The sequence below is a fragment of the Filicampus tigris genome, chromosome 14 (assembly GCF_054856515.1).
Source record: "Filicampus tigris isolate MCC_2025a chromosome 14, RoL_Ftig_1.0, whole genome shotgun sequence".
Classification (NCBI taxonomy): Eukaryota; Metazoa; Chordata; class Actinopteri; order Syngnathiformes; family Syngnathidae; genus Filicampus; species Filicampus tigris.
The window spans coordinates 20,188,012-20,206,410 of NC_141230.1; the positions used below are offsets into that span (position 1 = coordinate 20,188,012).

The 18,399-nt window shown below is 42.8% G+C and overlaps 1 protein-coding gene across 10 annotated transcripts in view; it reads left to right on the plus strand.

Moving 5' to 3' along the window:
- neb (nebulin) overlaps nucleotides 1-18,399 on the plus strand; it is a 70,637-nt gene that overhangs the window by 51,555 nt on the left and 683 nt on the right. Inside the window, exons 114-140 of one of the 10 annotated variants that reach the window (XM_086050779.1) lie at nucleotides 11-121; nucleotides 191-301; nucleotides 646-750; nucleotides 1,168-1,272; nucleotides 2,082-2,195; nucleotides 2,270-2,374; nucleotides 3,329-3,433; nucleotides 3,613-3,717; nucleotides 4,250-4,360; nucleotides 5,487-5,597; nucleotides 6,248-6,361; nucleotides 7,281-7,385; nucleotides 7,459-7,563; nucleotides 7,982-8,086; nucleotides 8,718-8,810; nucleotides 9,702-9,794; nucleotides 10,752-10,844; nucleotides 11,780-11,872; nucleotides 12,549-12,641; nucleotides 13,619-13,711; nucleotides 14,660-14,752; nucleotides 15,323-15,415; nucleotides 16,665-16,772; nucleotides 17,118-17,304; nucleotides 17,563-17,655; nucleotides 18,021-18,179; nucleotides 18,258-18,361. In XM_086050779.1, coding sequence (XP_085906905.1) covers nucleotides 11-121; nucleotides 191-301; nucleotides 646-750; nucleotides 1,168-1,272; nucleotides 2,082-2,195; nucleotides 2,270-2,374; nucleotides 3,329-3,433; nucleotides 3,613-3,717; nucleotides 4,250-4,360; nucleotides 5,487-5,597; nucleotides 6,248-6,361; nucleotides 7,281-7,385; nucleotides 7,459-7,563; nucleotides 7,982-8,086; nucleotides 8,718-8,810; nucleotides 9,702-9,794; nucleotides 10,752-10,844; nucleotides 11,780-11,872; nucleotides 12,549-12,641; nucleotides 13,619-13,711; nucleotides 14,660-14,752; nucleotides 15,323-15,415; nucleotides 16,665-16,772; nucleotides 17,118-17,304; nucleotides 17,563-17,655; nucleotides 18,021-18,179; nucleotides 18,258-18,361 — 2,907 coding nt within the window. The other 9 variants (XM_086050771.1, XM_086050773.1, XM_086050774.1 and 6 more) reach the window with 9 other exon arrangements.

Consider the following 18,399-nt stretch of genomic DNA (forward strand, 5'->3'; position numbering starts at 1 on the left):
CTTCCCACAGAGCAAGTACAAGGCGGTCAGTAAAAAGCTAATGCAGTCGGGGTCCTTCACCATCATGCCGCAGACCCGGGACACGGCCCACAGCAAGGAGATCAACAAACTCGTCAGCAAGGTATCATCTCCTTTCTTGCTTTCTCGCCACCTCTCGAAGCCTCGGCTGATCTCGACTTCTGTTCTGCAGAACGTGTACAAAGCCAAGTTCGAGAAGGAGAAAGGCAAGTCGATATACAACAACATGTGCGTACCGCCCGACATCCAGCACGCCATGGATGTCGCCAAGAAACAGAGCAATGTGAGTCCGGCTGAGTCCGAATTCTTTCGTTTAGCTCTGTGAGTCTTGAAAAGTGATTGACTGGCTCCCTCTAGTGGCGCCCAAAAGAATCACTGCCTAAGTACAGTTTCATTGTATAGAACTTAATTTTCCATCCAGTTACACTTTTGTTTTCCCAGTATTTTTTGGGGTACTTTTCATGTACCATACATTTTTTAAACTGTGTGTATTGAAGTTCAATACGTTTTAATCTTTAAGAACATTTTGTTGTGCAGTTATATCGGTACTTTTTTCGTGTGTGTAACACATTTACTTGAAACATTATTTAGGTACAGTTTTATTCTTGAAAATTGTTGGTGTTTCAGCTGGACTATAAGAAGAGCGCCAAAGCCAAGCTTCACTACACCACCGCTGTGGTGGATCGACCTGACATCAAGAAGGCCACGCAGACCGCCAAACTCGTTAGCGATGTAATGGGCCAAACTCTCTCTCTCTCTCTCTCTCTCTCTCAATAGATAGATAGACAGACATGTATTCATATATATATATATATTTTTTTTAAATGTGTTTTTATCTAATTGGCCGAAAAATATCATTTAAATTTTATTTTAACCTGCAGGGGTATCGTATTATTGTGTGTATAAATTGCATTGATTTAGTTTATTAATCAAATTGGCAGAAATATAATTATTAAAAAAAAAAAAAATTGGTCACCGACAAAAATAATACAGTAATTGTTATTTAATCTCACTGGAAGAAAAACATAATTTTTAAAAAAGTGAATTATATTTTATTACAAATAGTTTTTTTTTTGTTTTTGTTTTTTTTACCTAATGGTCCAAAATATCGTTTTATTCTACAATTTTAACGGTACATTGTCTCGTCAGATCGGCTACCGCAACAAGGCCCGTGAAGAGGCCAGCCGCGGAGGTTCTCTGGCCCACCGGCCAGACATCGAGCTGGCCACAGAAGTCTGCAAGCTCAACAGCCAGGTAGGAAGAACTCAAACTGACTGAGGAGCAGCTCGGCCACAAGCTTCTGTCCTTCGCCGCCGGGCCAACCAACCATTTTTCTCATGTCTTTTGAACCATCCATCCATCCATCCATCTATTCATGTCCTGCCAGCTCTGCTAATTCTGTCCGGAAGCTTGTGTCCTTCCCCATCCTTGTTTCAGTCCATGCTTCACTGTCATTGTGTCCACCAGAGCCATTTTCATGTTGTCTTCACCGTCTATGTTGTCTTCTTCATCGTCCTTGTCGTCTCATGCCGCAAACCATCCGGCTGCGCTTGGGTATAGGCCAAGCCTTCCCCCCACGGAATGGCCTCCTACGACACCCCGCAGATGCGCCACATTAAGAAAATGAGTGCGGTGACAAGTGATGTAAGGAGGTTAACGCCACGCTAGCTGCTAACTCACGCACGGTGTGTCCGTCTGACTGTCCGGCTGAGTCCGCTGCTGGGAAAGAAGAACAGCTGAACGTTTCCTGTAAAGGGCGCCACTGAGCTGGCGACATAAAGTTGACGTCTGTTCAGACCAGAGATTGCATATTTACTCATCCATTTCACTTACTTTCTGAAACAACACAAAACGTAAAACTCTTAACCACTGTTTCATCCTTAGATGAAACTATTCTCTTCATATATATTTTTGTTATATATGAGATTCATTGGGTGTTCATGTGGATTCTTAAAAAACTTGGGAATGCTTAGTCCTCATACTCAGTTACAAAGAATGCAACTTGTAATTCGTTGTTGATGTGGACATTTCTTGACAGTCTTCTGTTTTGACCGCCCCACTAGCTGAAGTACAGGCAGAAGTTTGACAAGGAAATGAAGGGAAAGAGACCGCAGTATGACATGAAGGAGAGTAAGGCTTACAAGACCTACAAGGACGCCCACACGCTGGCTAGCGAGGTAGGTGGCGCCGTCACAACTCCATGGCAGGATGGACACGCCTCCGTGGTGGAACGGTGTCGCTTTTGTTGCAGGTGAAGTACAAAAGTGACCTGAAGAAGCTCCACAAGCCTGTGACCGACATGGCCGAGTCTCTGTCCATGCAGCATGGCCTGAGCACCAGCAGGCTGTCCAGTGACGTAAGATATTGTTAACCAATTCAATCGCGCTATCTTCGATCCACTGACAGGAAATGGCTAGCTGGCCACTTCCTGTGTAACACTCAGTGACATCTCCCTCCATCCATTCATGGCTTAAATTCTGTGACTTCATCTGGTAGTGATCCATACTCCCCTCATCTCCCAGCTCCAGTACTACTAGCACTTACTTTTTTTTTTTTTTTTTTTTAAACCTGCCTTTTTTAAAAATTCAAAATCTAATTCCTCATGTAACTCAAAACTTCAGGTTTCTTTAACAAGCATATTTATCCATCTAATCAACTGATATATGTATGTATATATACATATATATATATGTATGTATGTATGTATGTATGTATATATATATATATGAATGTATGTATATATGTATGTATATATATATATATATATAAATGTATGTATATATATATACATACAGTATATATATATATACTGTATACATATATATACACACAGTATATATATATATATATATATACACAGTATATATGTATGTATATATATACATACAATATATACAAATGATATATGTTTATTTATGTATGTATTAGGGCTGCCACAATATCCAAATGTCACGATACGATATCACCTCCCCACACTACCGTGATAATTATCATTTCGTGAGGTTCATATCGTGATATTATCGTATCGTGACATTTGAATATTGTGACATCCCTAGTATACATGTATATATGCGTGTGTATTTAATTATTTAGGGAATAGGCAGATAAATGTAATTTATTTATTTATTAATCTCTTCATCAGAAATATAATTTCACTCAAATCAATTTTTCAATTCATTTTTTTTTTTTTAAATCATATTACCGGTAATTGATTTGACATCACTAAGAACCCGCTCACCCTTCCACTGCAAGTTGCATAGTCGTGGAATTCCTGTTTTTTGCTGCTTTTTGACCGGGCGTTGCACCATAGTACTGCTACAAGAGGAAGTTTGAGGAGAGTAGGGGTCACTACCACATGATTCCCGACACACCCGAGCAGCTCCATCACAAGGATGCTTCGGAACTGCAGAGCATAGTAAGTCCTACCGACAAAAAAAAAAAAAAAAAAGAAAACAGCCTCGGAACAACCTCAGATGGCTGAAGTATTTGTACTCGATTCCTTCCAACCACTGTTACTTGGCCAATTGTAATCCAAGTGATGAATTTATTCCGTTGCGTTTGCAAGCATCGTGATAGAAATATTGCTGTGAACAGGTGAAGTACAAGGAGAAGTACGAGAAGGAGAGGGGCAAGGCCATGCTGGACTTTGAGACGCCAACATACGTGACTGCCAAGGAGGCTCAGCACATGCAGAGCCAGGTAAGCGCGTTTGCGCGTGTAACGTGTGGTCGGATCTTCACGTGTGCAGGGTGAACACGGCGCAGTGAAGGAAAACGTGTCGTGATCGTCCTGTTTGAATGTCTAATTTTTATGTCATCATTGTTTTTGTTCCACAGTCTGAATTGAATAACTGCACATTATTATTTTGTCATTTAGAAAAAAAATTGTAATCTAATAGGTAGAATTTGTTGTTGTTTTATTTCCTAATCAAATTGGCAGTAATATATTTTTTGTTTTGTATGTCAAATTCTGAGTAATATTTCTCATTTCTTTATTTTTAATCTAATTGGCATGAATATAATTTTATTAGGTTTTTTTTGTTGTAATAGTAGACATATTTTTTTTATCTAACTGTCAGAAATATAGTTATTTTGATGATTTATTGTCCAACCGGCAGTAATATGAACCATAATCAGTTCATTTTAGCCAACACGACAACACACACACAGAGCGGCGTCAGGTATGTATGTGACGTGTGCGTGTGTTCCTGTCTTATGTTTGCGGCCGCTAGAAAGACTATAAGAAGGATTTTGAGGAGACCATGAGGGGCAAGAACCTCTCGGGCTTGGAAGTCACGCCCGCCATGATACATGTCAGACATGCCACCAAAATAGCCAGTGAGGTAACCAAAGGACCCCCTGACTGACCCCCAGTACCTCTACCTTCGCCCCCCCCCCCCCCCACTTCCCCTGTAATCATACTAGCTCACGACCATACCCCCCGTTTTTCTCTCATCGCCATTTTTGTGAATGAACCCACATTATACCCACTAAACACAAAATGCTAATGAAGTAGCACTAAAGATGTTTTCTTGCTTTGGTAACTTCAATGTCGAAATGAAAGATTTTAAGTCACAGTGCGTAACCGCGACACTCCTGGCCGACAAGTTAACGCTAACCGAGCGCATAGTTACGTAAACGTATCGGAAGGTAGACTCCCTCAATACAGTGAGTAGCAACATTGTCGTTTCAAGCGTCTGTTTACGTCACTTCACTGTTTTAGAGACTGAAAAGGTAAACAAAGTCAAGTTGTTGTTTTTTTTACCGTTTTATGTTGCCATGAAAACCTTTTTTTCGTCTGCATTTATAGCATTCCTTTAATCTGCCGCCTACTGGCCTGGCATGCACATTACAGCTTTTCCGGACATTTCCGTAAATTAGCGGTCATTTTGACGAAACGTTGCAACATGAGCCGTCTCAAAGCCGTTTTTTACGTCATAAATGTAACCTACATGAAAAAACTTGATCCAATGTGTGATCATTCTTTGGCGTTCCAGAGTTACGCACTGCCGATTTAAATCTCGCCCCACTACTCTGCAGCCCAACCCTTCCGCTTTACAAAGAACCGACAGCCAAAGGGCTGTGGTGTGTTTGTTTGGCGTGTCCGCCGTGTCAGTTACACTTGCATGTTACGTCACAACACATTAATCAAACCATGTTCCAGAATCTCCATATCAACCTGCATCTCCTTTCACTTTGTACCCTTTCCCTTTTGCAGCCGCATGCACCGTGGATTTGTACTATGTTGTTGAAGTGAAAGTCGTCTTTTCATGCCGTCTGATCCAATGTCGATTCACAGTTGGTTATCAGGATTCTTGCCAAAGTCACTGGTGTCTCCCCTTCCAATTTGAATGTTTATTGGCTTTCGCCACAGGGGGGATGCCCGGTGACTTTGCGCTGGACTTGTTTTTGGTTTTTTTTTGCCTGGCCTGCCCTCCGCAGTCTCTCTGTTCTTTTTCCATCCTGTAGAAAGAGTACAGGAGGGATCTAGAGGAGGGCGTGAAGGGTAAAGGGCTAACTGTGCTGGAGGAAACTCCCGAGCTTTTGAGAGCAAGGAATGCCACTCAAATCCTGTGCGAGGTACGACCGACCGCATGGCTGGCGGGACGGCGGGCGTCCGAGCCTCTTCCTTAACTGCTCGTGACCGCAGCACTAAAAATAAGGGGCAAACTCTTGTGTCACTGCTTGATGACATCACTAACATTTCAGCCATGTTTTCTCTTTCTAAAAAAAATAAGAGTGTTGCCTCATCTTCCGTGTACTCAACTTCTTCTATTTTTAACACACACAATCGTGCGTTTGAATTCCTAATACAATGACCACGAGACCATACACATTTTTTCTGTCATTTTCTTGTCTTTGTTTAATACCTTAAATGGTTTTCACCAACAGCACCGGCAACAGAACCAACGACATTCCCATCCCTCTGTAATTCGTCGTTAGACTTGTGAAATCAGCCCCAAATCACAAATTTGACCCACTTTCCTTCAATATCAACTTTTTTTTTTCCAGCTTTAACCGAAGATCTGCTGTCCGCTCTACCACTTGTGTGTTGGTCTTCTTTTTCTTGGCTTTCTTTTAAAAGCATTCCACTAACCCTTCGAGTGTTCTGGTTTTGCAGCCACCCCCCGCCCCCACGCTCAATGTGAATGAATAGAAAAACTTCATCGCTGGCTTCGGCCGCCTTTAAGCAAGGCATTTTTTTTTCTTCCTTCGCCTGACGTTTGCAGAGAGAGTACAAGAAGTCGCTGGAGCACGAGATTAAGGGCAAGGGATTGTTGGCGTTGGCCACCGACACCCCGGACTTCATGCGGGCGAGGAACGCCACCGACATCCTCAGTCAGGTCAGAATCAAACCTTCGATGTTTCCAAACACAGATTTATGCTCTACGTAAACATCTTTACTCGATCGGATGTCCCTCAAGATTATCCTGAATAATTATCCCGCGGTGTTGGGATGTGTCAAGAGGCATTTTTCCTCCCTGATCTGTCCGGGAAACAGTTGGTGCAGAAAGTCGTAAATGTGAAACCTGTCTAATATTCATGATCACAAATCCTTATATGTGGTCAACCGATTTTTAACATCTTAAGCGGGGTAAAAAAAAACATACGGACAATTGGAACAAATCCACACGCAAGAATTTGCAAGCGTAAATATCGAATATGTTTGTTCAATTGTTAGTACTGGCCGTTTTCCGAGCAGATCAGGGAGGAAGTCACTTAACACCGCCAACACCACTGATTAATCACTCGTAACACACTCCACACTACAGGTTTAATCACTCTTAAGAAACCCCACCCTACAGGATAGTCACTCTTAAATCAACACATCCCACACCACATGATAATCCCTCTTTACACGACCCACACCACAGTTTTTTATCAGTGTGAACACGACCTACACTATTGGATAATAATTTTCAATTTACCCCATACCACAGGATAATCACTCCACATTAGCACTATTAGCACACACCATATAAGAATCACTCTCAACACATCACATAGCACAGGATAATCCCTTTTTCACACACCCCACACCACAAGTTGTTGAAAATCATTTGACCACACACATGCAGATTTGTGATCGTAAATATTGAACAGGTTCAACATTTATGATTGTCGGCCATGACTGTTTTCTGGTCAGACTGAGTAATTCTTTTGCTTTTCCAATGTGAGTACGTTCGGATGGAATTTCATCCTTTTTAAGAGTTGCTATTGCGCCACAATGGTTCCGATAATCCCGACGTCTCCGTTCATCAGATCAAGTACAAGCACACGGCCGAGATGGACCGAGCCAGCTACACCACCGTTATCGACACTCCGGACATCATCCACGCTCAGCAGATGAAGAACATCGTCAGCCAGGTGGGTTGTCCGCCACCCGGCAGAATCCGATCTTGGGTCGGCGTGCAAAACCGGAGTGTGGTTGTCCCAACAGAAAAAGTACAAAGAAGATGCCGAGAAGACCATGTGCCACTATGTCCCTGTTCTGGACACCCCTGAGATGCAGAGAGTCCGTGAGAACCAGAAGAACTTCAGCACTGTAAGTACAACGGTGGTTTGTAGTCGTGGTTCTCAAACTGGGGGGCAGGGGGGCCCTTGGGGGCCTGTGAGCTATAGCTTGGGGGTCCACGAAATAGGTTGCAACAAATGATGTGGAATTATTTAAAAAAAACAATTACTACTCCGGACAATCAAAAGATTATTATTATTTTTATTTTTTTTTAGCACAAGGGCGTATTTTTTGATTATGACTATGAGTAAGTGAGACGTTAGAAGAATTTCTCTCCTGGAAAGGGTCCCTGGACCCAAAAGGTTTGAGAGTGTACCTGGTCCTCACTTTGATCTGTGTCTTTTCCGTAATCATTAATCTATATAAATACTTGTTATTTATATGAAACGTGAGAGTATGGATGTTGTCCTTTCTTTTTTTCTTTTAACTGTGTGTTTTCTCCCCGTAGCTTCAGTACCAGACTGACCTAAAACACATCATAAAGGGCAAAGGGTCTGCTGTAATCACCCCTGAAATTCTTCGCGTTAAAGAAAATACGAAGAATTTCAGCTTGGTATCTACTCCATGATATATCATTTAACACCGACTCTTAACACTTTTTTTCTTCTTTGTCCATCTTTAACCAGAATCTAATCAGTTCATCCTTGTGTTTTTCTCTTTCAAAATAATGACATCATTGTGTTAGCAATGCATCGCAGCTAACCTTTGGCTACTGTGTGGTGATGCCGTTAATGCAGCGGTGCCTCGACTTACAAGTCATATTCGTTCGGTGACCAAGCTTGGAACTTGATTGATTTGTATATCAAATCATTTTTCTCAATTAGAGTGCATTGAAATTCAGTTCATCCCCTCCAGTTTAATAAATGTAAATAGCAGTGCATAGTCTTAAGACATAATCAAACATAACAAATGAGAATGTAAAAAAATAATTGACTGAAATCACCAAGCTATAGCTAGTAACTTGAAAAATTCCGTAAGTCAAGGGACCTCTGCACATTTATTTGTTTGTCCAAATATTGTTTATCTGTAAAAGCCCTCAACTGTGAGGTAAGTCCTATGAAATGGTACAAACTGACAACAAATGCTTGGACGTCTCAAATGCGCTCGAGTTTTCTGGTCCAAACAAAGGATCGTCAGACTATTTACTGCTTCTTCTTTCGCTTCTCATCCATCCACGAAAAAAGATTCAGTACAAAGAGGATTTGGGAGGAGGAACGGCTTTGCCCAAAACCCCTGAGATGGAGAGGGTTAAACGAAACCAGAAGAACTTTAGCACGGTACTCCACCTCGAGACCTTCTTTGAGCCATCCCTCCATATTCCCCTCAAAATATGACGCTACTCTTCCCTTGACTTTCATTTTAATCCAGTACCCCCTAAACTTGGGATTTCCTAAACTTGGCTTCTCTTCCATTAACCGTGTTTATTAATTGGTTCCTGGAATCCGCGTAGTAATAGTCCTGTTAACTTGTGGAAACCGGTTGTTGGATCAGGTTAAAGCCAGAGGACTTTTTTGCATAAATTTGCTAAATTGTGTCTTACTCTATACAATTTTAAACATGACATACATTTCAGTTGTACCAGATCACCTCCAGGACCAATTGATTTTCTGAAGCACCAGAAACCAATCAGTTGTATGAAATTGGCCCCCCCAAAAAAGAGCTGGAGGGCAGATTCGTCCGAAACAGGCTTAGTACGCCCATCTTAAGCCTTGATCAGGACACTGACACTCCAGGGCATGTAGTGAAGAACTGGAAGTCGCCCTAACTAACTGTTTCAAACTCGAATGAGGCATTGAGGCTTGAGAGCAGACAGTAGACAAGTGTCGTTGTCTTTGAGATTTTTACTGTTTTTTTTATACTGAATGTCCAGAAAATGTATCTTATGGATCCTGGTCATACCTCATTCTAACATTTACGGAGAGGATACCCTTTGTTATGGATGCAATGATTCGAAACTGGTTCACACAAGTTAATAACCTCAATTATTTTCCCCTCTCTCGTTCTCACAATTTAACGATTAATCCAATCTAAACCTGGAATAATTACCTTTAAAAACAAACTAGCTGCCTGTATTGAAACGGACACTAATCTTGTGAGTGAACCGATGGACTTCTTTGTGGGGGTAGTCTTTGACTTTGTACCTGTGTGACATATTTTGCAACGGGCAGATACAGTACAAGGATTCTCTGAGTCAAGGTACGGCCATACCAGATCTTCCCGAGGTGAAGCGGGTCCGAGAAACCCAGAAGAATATCAGCTCGGTAGAAGATCCCATCTTTTTATGACCCCTACTCTTTACCCGCCATACAATCATCAGCCCTACAGTCCTCCCACCTTCCCAACGTGGAAGTCCAGTACTTCACATCTTCCATCCTAACTAAGATTATTGTATCATCACTCCCTCCTCTTGACCAGTGTTTGACTTTGTTTGGAACTGACTTTCCTTCAAATGATAATCCCTTCAATATTTCTTCAAATAACCCGGCTGCTTGACAATGGTTTTTACATCGAAGGCAAGTTCCCAACCAGTATTGTCGATATCATCTGCTCAGTACGGAGGCATCAACAGTTTGTCGGGTTTTTGCAACTACCATGTCTTTTGGAGATGTTTTCATATGTCGAGTTAGTCAGTGACATAAAATCTTCGGAGATTGGACTGTCAATCAAGTATGAACAAAGAAAGTGCAGAAACTTGTTGACTTGGTGACGCAAAACACTTCGTGGAGATTTTGCCGACAGTACTACAAAGGCCGGTATCGATAGTTATTTGTGCGCAGCAGATGTAGAACATATTGGCGACATGTCACTGTCTTGAATTTTAGCACAACAGAAGGCTTATCTCTAAAAGTACAACAACATAATGCTGTATATAGTTAGTTCTTCAAACATTAGGAGATATAATCTGGAAACAGTGGCCCTAATCCCAGTAACAGTCGTTGTTAAATCCAAAGTACTTAAAATTGACTTTTTCTTTCTTTCCAAGCTGTAATACAAAGACGGCGAGGCACGCCTGTATTAGTGATAGCCTACCCGAGACTTTGATCGTTTTTGGAAAGGTGTTCTTTCATATAAATTAACAACTTCAGTCTTGTTTTCCCAATTCACGAGCCCTACGCTACCCGTATTGATGTTGGCACTAATTTTGTGAGTGAACGGATGGACACATTTGTGAGCTTTGTCTTTGACTTTGTATCTGTGTAACATTTTGCAACGGGCAGATACAGTACAAGGATTCTCTGAGTCAAGCCACGGCCATACCAGATCTTCCCGAGGTGAAGCGGGTCCGAGAAACCCAGAAGAATATCAGCTCGGTAGAGGATCCCATCTTTTTATGACCCCTACTCTTTACCCGCCATACAATCATCAGCCCTACAGTCCTCCCACCTTCCCAATGCGGAAGTCCAGTACTCCACATCTTCCATCCTAACTAAGATTATTGTATCATCACTCCCTCCTCTTGACCAGTGTTTGACTTTGTTTGGAACTGACTTTCCTACAATGATAATCCCTTCAATATTTCTTCAAATAATCCACCTGCTTGACAATGCTTTTTACATCGAAGGCAAGTTCCCGACCAATATTTTCGATATCATCTGCTCAGTACGGAGGCGTCAACAGTTTGTCAGATTTTTGCAACTACCATATCATTTGTAGATGTTTTCATATGTCGAGTTAGTCAGTGACATAAAGTCTTTGGAGATTGGACTGTCAATCAAGTATCAACAAAGAAAGTGGGCAAACTTTTTGACTTGATGACACAAAACACTTGAACGTGGAGATTTTGCAGACAGAGTAGGCCTACTACAAAGGTCGGTCTCAATAGTTATTTGTATGCAGCAATTTTAGCACAACAGAAGTCTTATCACTAAAAGTACAACAACAGAATGCTGCATATGATTAGTTTGTTCTTCAAACATTAGAAGATATAATGTGGGATCAGTGGCCCAAATCCCAGTAACAGTCATTGTGAAGTCCAAAGTACTTAGAGTTGACTTTTTCTTTCTTTCCAAACTGTAATACAAAGACGACGAGGGACGCCTGTATTAGTGATAGCCTACTAGAGACTTTGATCGTTTTTGGAAAGGTGTTCTTTCATATAAATGAACAACTTCAGTCTTGTTTTCCCAATTCACGAGCTCTACGCTGCCCGTATTGATGTTGACACTAACTTTGCGAGTGAACGGGAGGACACATTTGTGAGCTTTGTCTTTGACTTTGTATCTGTGTAACATTTTGCAACGGGCAGATACAGTACAAGGATTCTCTGAGTCAAGCCACGGCCATACCAGACCTCCCCGAGGTGAAGCGGGTCCGAGAAACCCAGAAGAATATCAGCTCGGTAGAGGATCCCATCTTTTTATGACCCCTCCTCTTTACCCGCCATACAATCATCAGCCCTACTGTCCTCCCACCTTCCCAACGCGGAAGTCCAGCACTTCACATCTTCCATCCTAACTAAGATTATTGTATCATCACTCCCTCCTCTTGACCAGTGTTTGACTTTGTTTGGAACTGACTTTCCTTCAAATGATAATCCCTTCAATATTTCTTCAAATAATCCGCCTGCTTCAATTTGATTTTTTCCATCAACGGCAAGTTCCCGACCAATATTGTCGATATCAGATGCTCAGTACGGAGGCGTCAACAGTTTGTCAGGTTTTTGCAAGGTTTTCATATGTCGAGTTAGTCAGTGTCATAAAGTCTTTGGAGATTGGACTGTCAATCAAGTATCAACAAAGAAAGTGGACAAACCTGTTGACTTGGTGACACAAAACACTTCAACGTGGAGATTTTGCTGTAATACAAAGACGACGAGGCACGCCTGTATTAGTGATAGCCTACCAAAGACTCTGATAGTTTTCGGAACCGTTAACAACATCAGTCTTGTTTTCCCGATTCACGAGCTCTAAACTGCCTGTTTTGATGTTGACACTAACATTGTGAGTGAACGGATGCGCACGTTAGTGAGCTTTGTCTTTGACTTTGTACCTGTGTAACATTTTTGCAATGGGCAGATACAGTACAAGGATTCTCTGTGTCAAGCCACGGCCATACCAGACCTCCCCGAGGTGAAGCGGGTCCGAGAAACCCAGAAGAATATCAGCTCGGTAGAGGAAAGATCTCCTTGTGTCCCCCTCCTCTTACATGCTTACAGTCATCGCCCCCTGCAATCCTCTGACCTTCCCCAAATGCCTTTCCCAACTTGGAAGGGCAGCACTTCACATCTTCCACCCTAACTAAGATTCTCGCGCTATCATCCTCCCTCTTGACTGATGTTGGCTGTTGTTTGGAACTGACTTTTCTCCAAATTATAATCCTTTACATAGTTTCGCAAATAATCCGCTTGCTTGAATTGACGTCTTTCAGAAAGATCCCGACCGATGCTGCTGATAAAACTGGCTGGTCATCATAGATATGTCCATACTATTGACAGCCTTTGAATATGCCCAAAATGGCCGCTTCAAACCAACCTGACTGTGGTCCTGTTCTTAGTGAAACTCCCTGAGACATTTTCATGCGTCCTATGACGGATATATCCACCCAATTGCGTTTTGTGAACCTGGTTTCCAGCGCTGATCCCTCCCCCCCCTTGCTTTTCTAACAAAGTATCAGCCCTGGAATTCACCCAAAATGGTTGCTTCAAACCAAAACGGACAACTTCCTGTTCAATGTTGGGTAATGGTCCTTCAAACACATTTACCCAGTTTCAAGTTAATTTGTAAAACAGATTTAAAATCCTAACTTTCTAACCAAGTATGAGCCCTGGAATTTACTCATTCCTGTTAAATAAAAATCATTATAGGTTCTTGAAACCTTTTCATGCATGCTGTTGTGGTAGACATGTCCACCCAATCGTGTGTCGATTGCTAAAACTTATGTCGGGGGCATATTTTTTTCTTTTTAACGTCACGCTCCTTTAATGCCTTTAAATTAGCATTGTTATTCAGATTAGCACAATAACAGAACAAGGATAGATGACCAAGCCAGGTTGCCACCCCAAAAACCCAGTGTCGGTCGGGCTCTACCCTTCTAAACTACTTTTGAGTGTCACCAACATGTTTGACTTTTTTGTCTCGTTCCAAAGCTGCAATACAAGGAAGACGTGGGACGAGGCACATCTGTGTCGGCGACGCCAGAGATGGAACGCGTTAGACGCAATCAGCTAAACATTAGCACGGTATCCCGAAAAGAGTGAACCCCAATCTCCCCTCTGGCTCATTTCACCCCCCTTAAAAAACCCACCGTAACAACTCTCGCTCCAGTCTGATCCAAAGCGTTACCTGTTACATTATAACCCCCGCAGGCTAACACGCTTCTTCATTTACCAGGATGTAAAAAAAAAAAATCTTATTGGCCCATCTTTGGTGCTGTGCTTTTGCTGTCTTTTTTATAAATGTATTTTTGTGTCTTGACTGATGCTTGCTCTTTACCTTCTTTGCGTATACCGTATCAAATACAGAGACTCTCTGGAACGCCACATGGAAAAACTGGATTTTTTTTTTCTAACTTTGAATAAAGCATCAGCCCTGGAATTCGCTCAAAATGCTTTAAAGCAAAATGGCCAACTTTCTGTTCGATTTCGGCCTTGGGTCTTTAAGGCTTTTTTGTGTGTCGTTTTATCATAGACATGCAGCCCCAGTTTTGCGTTGATTGTTGAAACTGTCGTCAGGGGCTGATTTTTTTTTTTTTTTTCTATCTTCCAAATTTAGGATCAGCCCTGGAATTCGCTCTCAATGGCTGCCTCAAAATCAAAACTCAAATTTCATACATGGTTCCTTGATATCCACCCAATTTCGTGGTTAGCGGGGAAACTGGCGTCTGGGCTGATTTTGGTTCTAATTTTCCAACACCGTACAAGCCAAAAAGGCTGACTTCCTGCTTAATTTTGGTTACGGGTCCTTGAGACTTTTTCGTTCGTTCTGTCATGATGGACAGTCCACCAAATTTCGAGTTAATGGCTGAAACTGGTATCTGGGGCTGACTTGTTTATTTTTGGGTCATTCAAAAACGCTTACTATCCTGTTGTGCTTTTTGGCGCTGTGCTGTGTTGTCTTTTGTACAATATCATTATTATTATTTTTTGGGGCCTCTTGACTGACGCCTGCTTTCTACCTTCTCGGGGTAGATCAAATACAGGGACTCCCTGGATCGCGGCACGGCCATTCCTGACCTGCCGGAAGTGAAGCGGGTCAAACAGACCCAGAGGCACATCAGCTCGGTAGTGGAACGCCCCTCTAAAGCGTGTGTGCTCCTAACAAGCGTGGACAATTGCGCAGTTGGCATCAGCGAACATTCGCTTCCCTTACCAATGTGATCACGCTCTTGCTTCATCCAAGTTGCAGATTTTCCTCCACATGAACCATCTTCATCTCTTGAACCCTAACGCAGACTTCCATCCCATCTTAAGTTGACATCCCACCCTCTAACCCACCACCTAGAGTGCCGCTTGACCGCAAATGTCGTTTGCTAATGTGTGACGTGTGCTTTTGAGACCATCGCCTTCAATAATTCCATAGCGGGGATGAGCAAAGGGCCGCATTTGATTTTTAGATAAAGATAAAAAAAAAAAAAAAAGTGCTGTACTTAAAATAGTTGCATTGAATTAATGGCTCTTTGCCCACCCCTGCGCTATAGGACCAGTTTCTCAAGCTTTCTGCTTTTGGTGAGCCATCCAAATTGTCTGGAAGCTTCTCTGTTGAAAGCAGTCCTACAGTTTTGTGATGGTTTTTTTTGTTGTTTTTTTCTGGTACCCAATGTCTGACCCCTGGCCCCTTCTGCCCCATTTCAGGTGTTATATAAGGACAGCTCGGCCAAGGGAACTCCCGTGGTGTTCACTCCAGAGATGGAGCGAGTCAAACGGAACCAAGAGAACATTAGCTCGGTACCTTGAGAAGCACAGCGAGAACTACAATTTTCTTCGTCTACTTTTCCTTTCGCCTTTACGCAACTCAAACCCCTTTGTCTAACAAACATGTCGTCTTGGTCAAGTCCAGGTCCAGTGTGCAGGATTTGGTGCCTTTGATCCATCGCTAAGTCCTGTGTAGTCAATTACACAGAACCCACACCTATTCCTGAAGTTGTCAGTCGAACATAACTCAAAATACTTGATGGAAACTCACTAAACGTCTCGAGATGATGCATAGATGGGTGCAGATAAGCTAACAGCTAACCAACTAAAGATGAAGAGTCCTTTCTGACATATGTATTTTTTATAAAATGACAATAGCTGTCGATAGTCGAGTAAAAAAGCTTTCGAAATGGCTAATATAGGAAAGTAGTATTTTTGCCAAGTTCATCTGGAATCAGTGAAATCAACCCTGAATTTTTTGTGTAGGTAATGTTTACAATAGTTTTGAAATAACGTTATGTCATGGTGACCGATGTTCTCATACACTTCCCAAAATGTCAGAAAAGGATGTAATGTGCATGCCAGGCCAGTAGGTGCCGGCGTGACTTTCAAAAGAAACACTGCAGAAACATGTTTGAACGTTATAAATGCTTTTGGGGGGGCTATCTACCGCAAAATCACCCTTGACTTTTATTGCAGGTACGTTTACTACAGTTTTGAAACGTTTCACGTAGTATGCTATCACAAAAAAACTGCTGTACTTTTGTAAAAAAATCTGGAAAGAATGATGTTGTAAGGTTGTCATTTTTAAAAAACTTTGATTAGAGAAGAGTTTTCAAATGTGTACCTCGACCACAGAACTTCCCACTGGCACCCGTTAGCATCCTAGCCCCATTATGATGTCTCAAACACCCGCGGCTAATAATGCATTGTCAACCACTGGATCCTGCTAAATCCTTCACACTGGTTCTTGGTATTCATTCCCTGCCATTCCCCCCGTAGTCGTCTAAAGCCCGCAGCCGAGGCATATCTGTGCACTTCCACAGCACTAACCTCTTGTCGTCAAGTACCACGTTCTCTTGTCCTGCTGCTGAACTTTTTGGGATGTGTAATCGCCTTTTAAATACGCTAATTCATTCATCTTGTATCCCATCATCTCGGGTCTCTCGTCAGTCAGTCGATGTGTCCTGTCGCTATCAACTGTGCTAATGGCTACGCTAATTTATACATTTTTAAAAAAATAATAAATCGCCTCAGCAGTTGTTCCTTACTTTCTCGCCAGGTGCTGTATTCCGACAGTTTCCGCAAGCAGGTCCAGGGCAAGGCCGCCTTCGTTCTGGACACTCCGGAGATGAGACGCGTCAGGGAGACCCAACGCATCATATCTGGAGTGAGCCGTGTGGTTATTTCTTGGCACATAAAATGTCGCAGAGGTGGGAGTAAGTCACGTGTATGCAAGTCATAAGTAAGTCTCAAGTCTTAACCTTCAAGTGAGGTACTGTAGAAATAATGAAGCGATTTCCCCACTAAATTCCGAGCTAGTCATAGGTCAAGTCGCCTCTCATGAGTACCAAGTCAAGCGAAGTCTTTCAGAAATTGTAGCTGAAAACAAAAAAATCCCAAATCCTAAAATTGTCATTTAAATCTGACGGGAGCCAAGTTATGTGACTCGAGTCCCCCCCACCTCTGATATGCTATGGTGAGGCACATTTGGCGAACCCTATCCGTGTTTAAGGTGCGCTACCACGAGGACTTTGAGAAGACCAAGGGCAGCTTCACGCCCACCATCACCGACCTGATAACAGAGCGTGTGAAGAAGAACACCCAGGACTTTAGCGATATCAGCTACCGTGGCATCCAGAGGCGTGTGGTAGAGATGGAAAGAAGGCGCGCCGTCGAGCACGACCAGGAGACTACTACCGGTAAGACATCTTGAGTTAGGCCGGGTTTACAGTACACTACCCGTTTGATTTGTTCCAAGAACAAAAAACGGAGCTAGATTTATTCATATATCAAATCCATCAATGCTCTGTAATTAAGCTACGTGAAAGTCGGCACTGTGGAGTGTGCGCCTACCACGTCTGCCTCACAGTCACAGTTTCTTTGGTTTGAATTTCGGCCTTGATCAGAGTAACTGAAATGGACCGAATCCCCGATTTGGCTACCTTGCGCTCTTTTAGATCTGCGAGTGTGGCGTACCAACCCCGGTTCGGTGTTTGACTACGACCCGGCCGAGGACAACATCCAGTCCAGGAGTCTGCACCTGATGTCGGGTAAGTTGAGGATGATCTGGTGAACATGTGCAAAATATATGGACATGTTTGAGTGGATTCAGAATAAACCAAACAAGGTGTCCCCAAAACTGCTTAAACAAGCTTGTTTGGTCCGTGGTCCCTGTGACTCTTTGAATCTGAGTTGGTAGTAGGTCAGTGTTGGACCACACACTCACTCGCCTGAAAAACTTAGCACTCAAGTCAAAAGAAATATCTCCAGAGCACCTTTGTGGTAAGACAAGCAAGCCTGGTGCCATGGTACTTATACCTCTTCAAACCCGGGTTGGTAGGAATCAACGGTACCGACAGGAATCTCACTCCCGAGCACCTTTGCGGAGTCTCTAATTCGACTGTTTCACCCCCAGTCCAAGCCCAGCGCCGCAGCAAGGAGCACTCCCGCTCCACCAGCGCCCTGAGTGGCATGGCTGATGAGAAATCGGAGATCTCCCAGGACCCCGACCACCACTTGTCTCTCTACAGCAACGGATATGTCACCACCTCCGGATTTGTCACCTCTTCTATGGGTGAAGTTCGAATGAACGGCCACAAGCCTGTTTGACTGGTGACTCGTAAAGGTGACCTCCTACGCTGGTTCTTCGCAGGTTACCAGCATGCCAAGACCGTGGAGCTGCAGCAGAGGTCCTCGTCCGTGGCTACCCAGCAGACCACCGTCTCCTCCATACCCTCACACCCCTCTACCACCGGGGTATGTAACATAAATGTATTTGTAAATCCTCTGAAAGT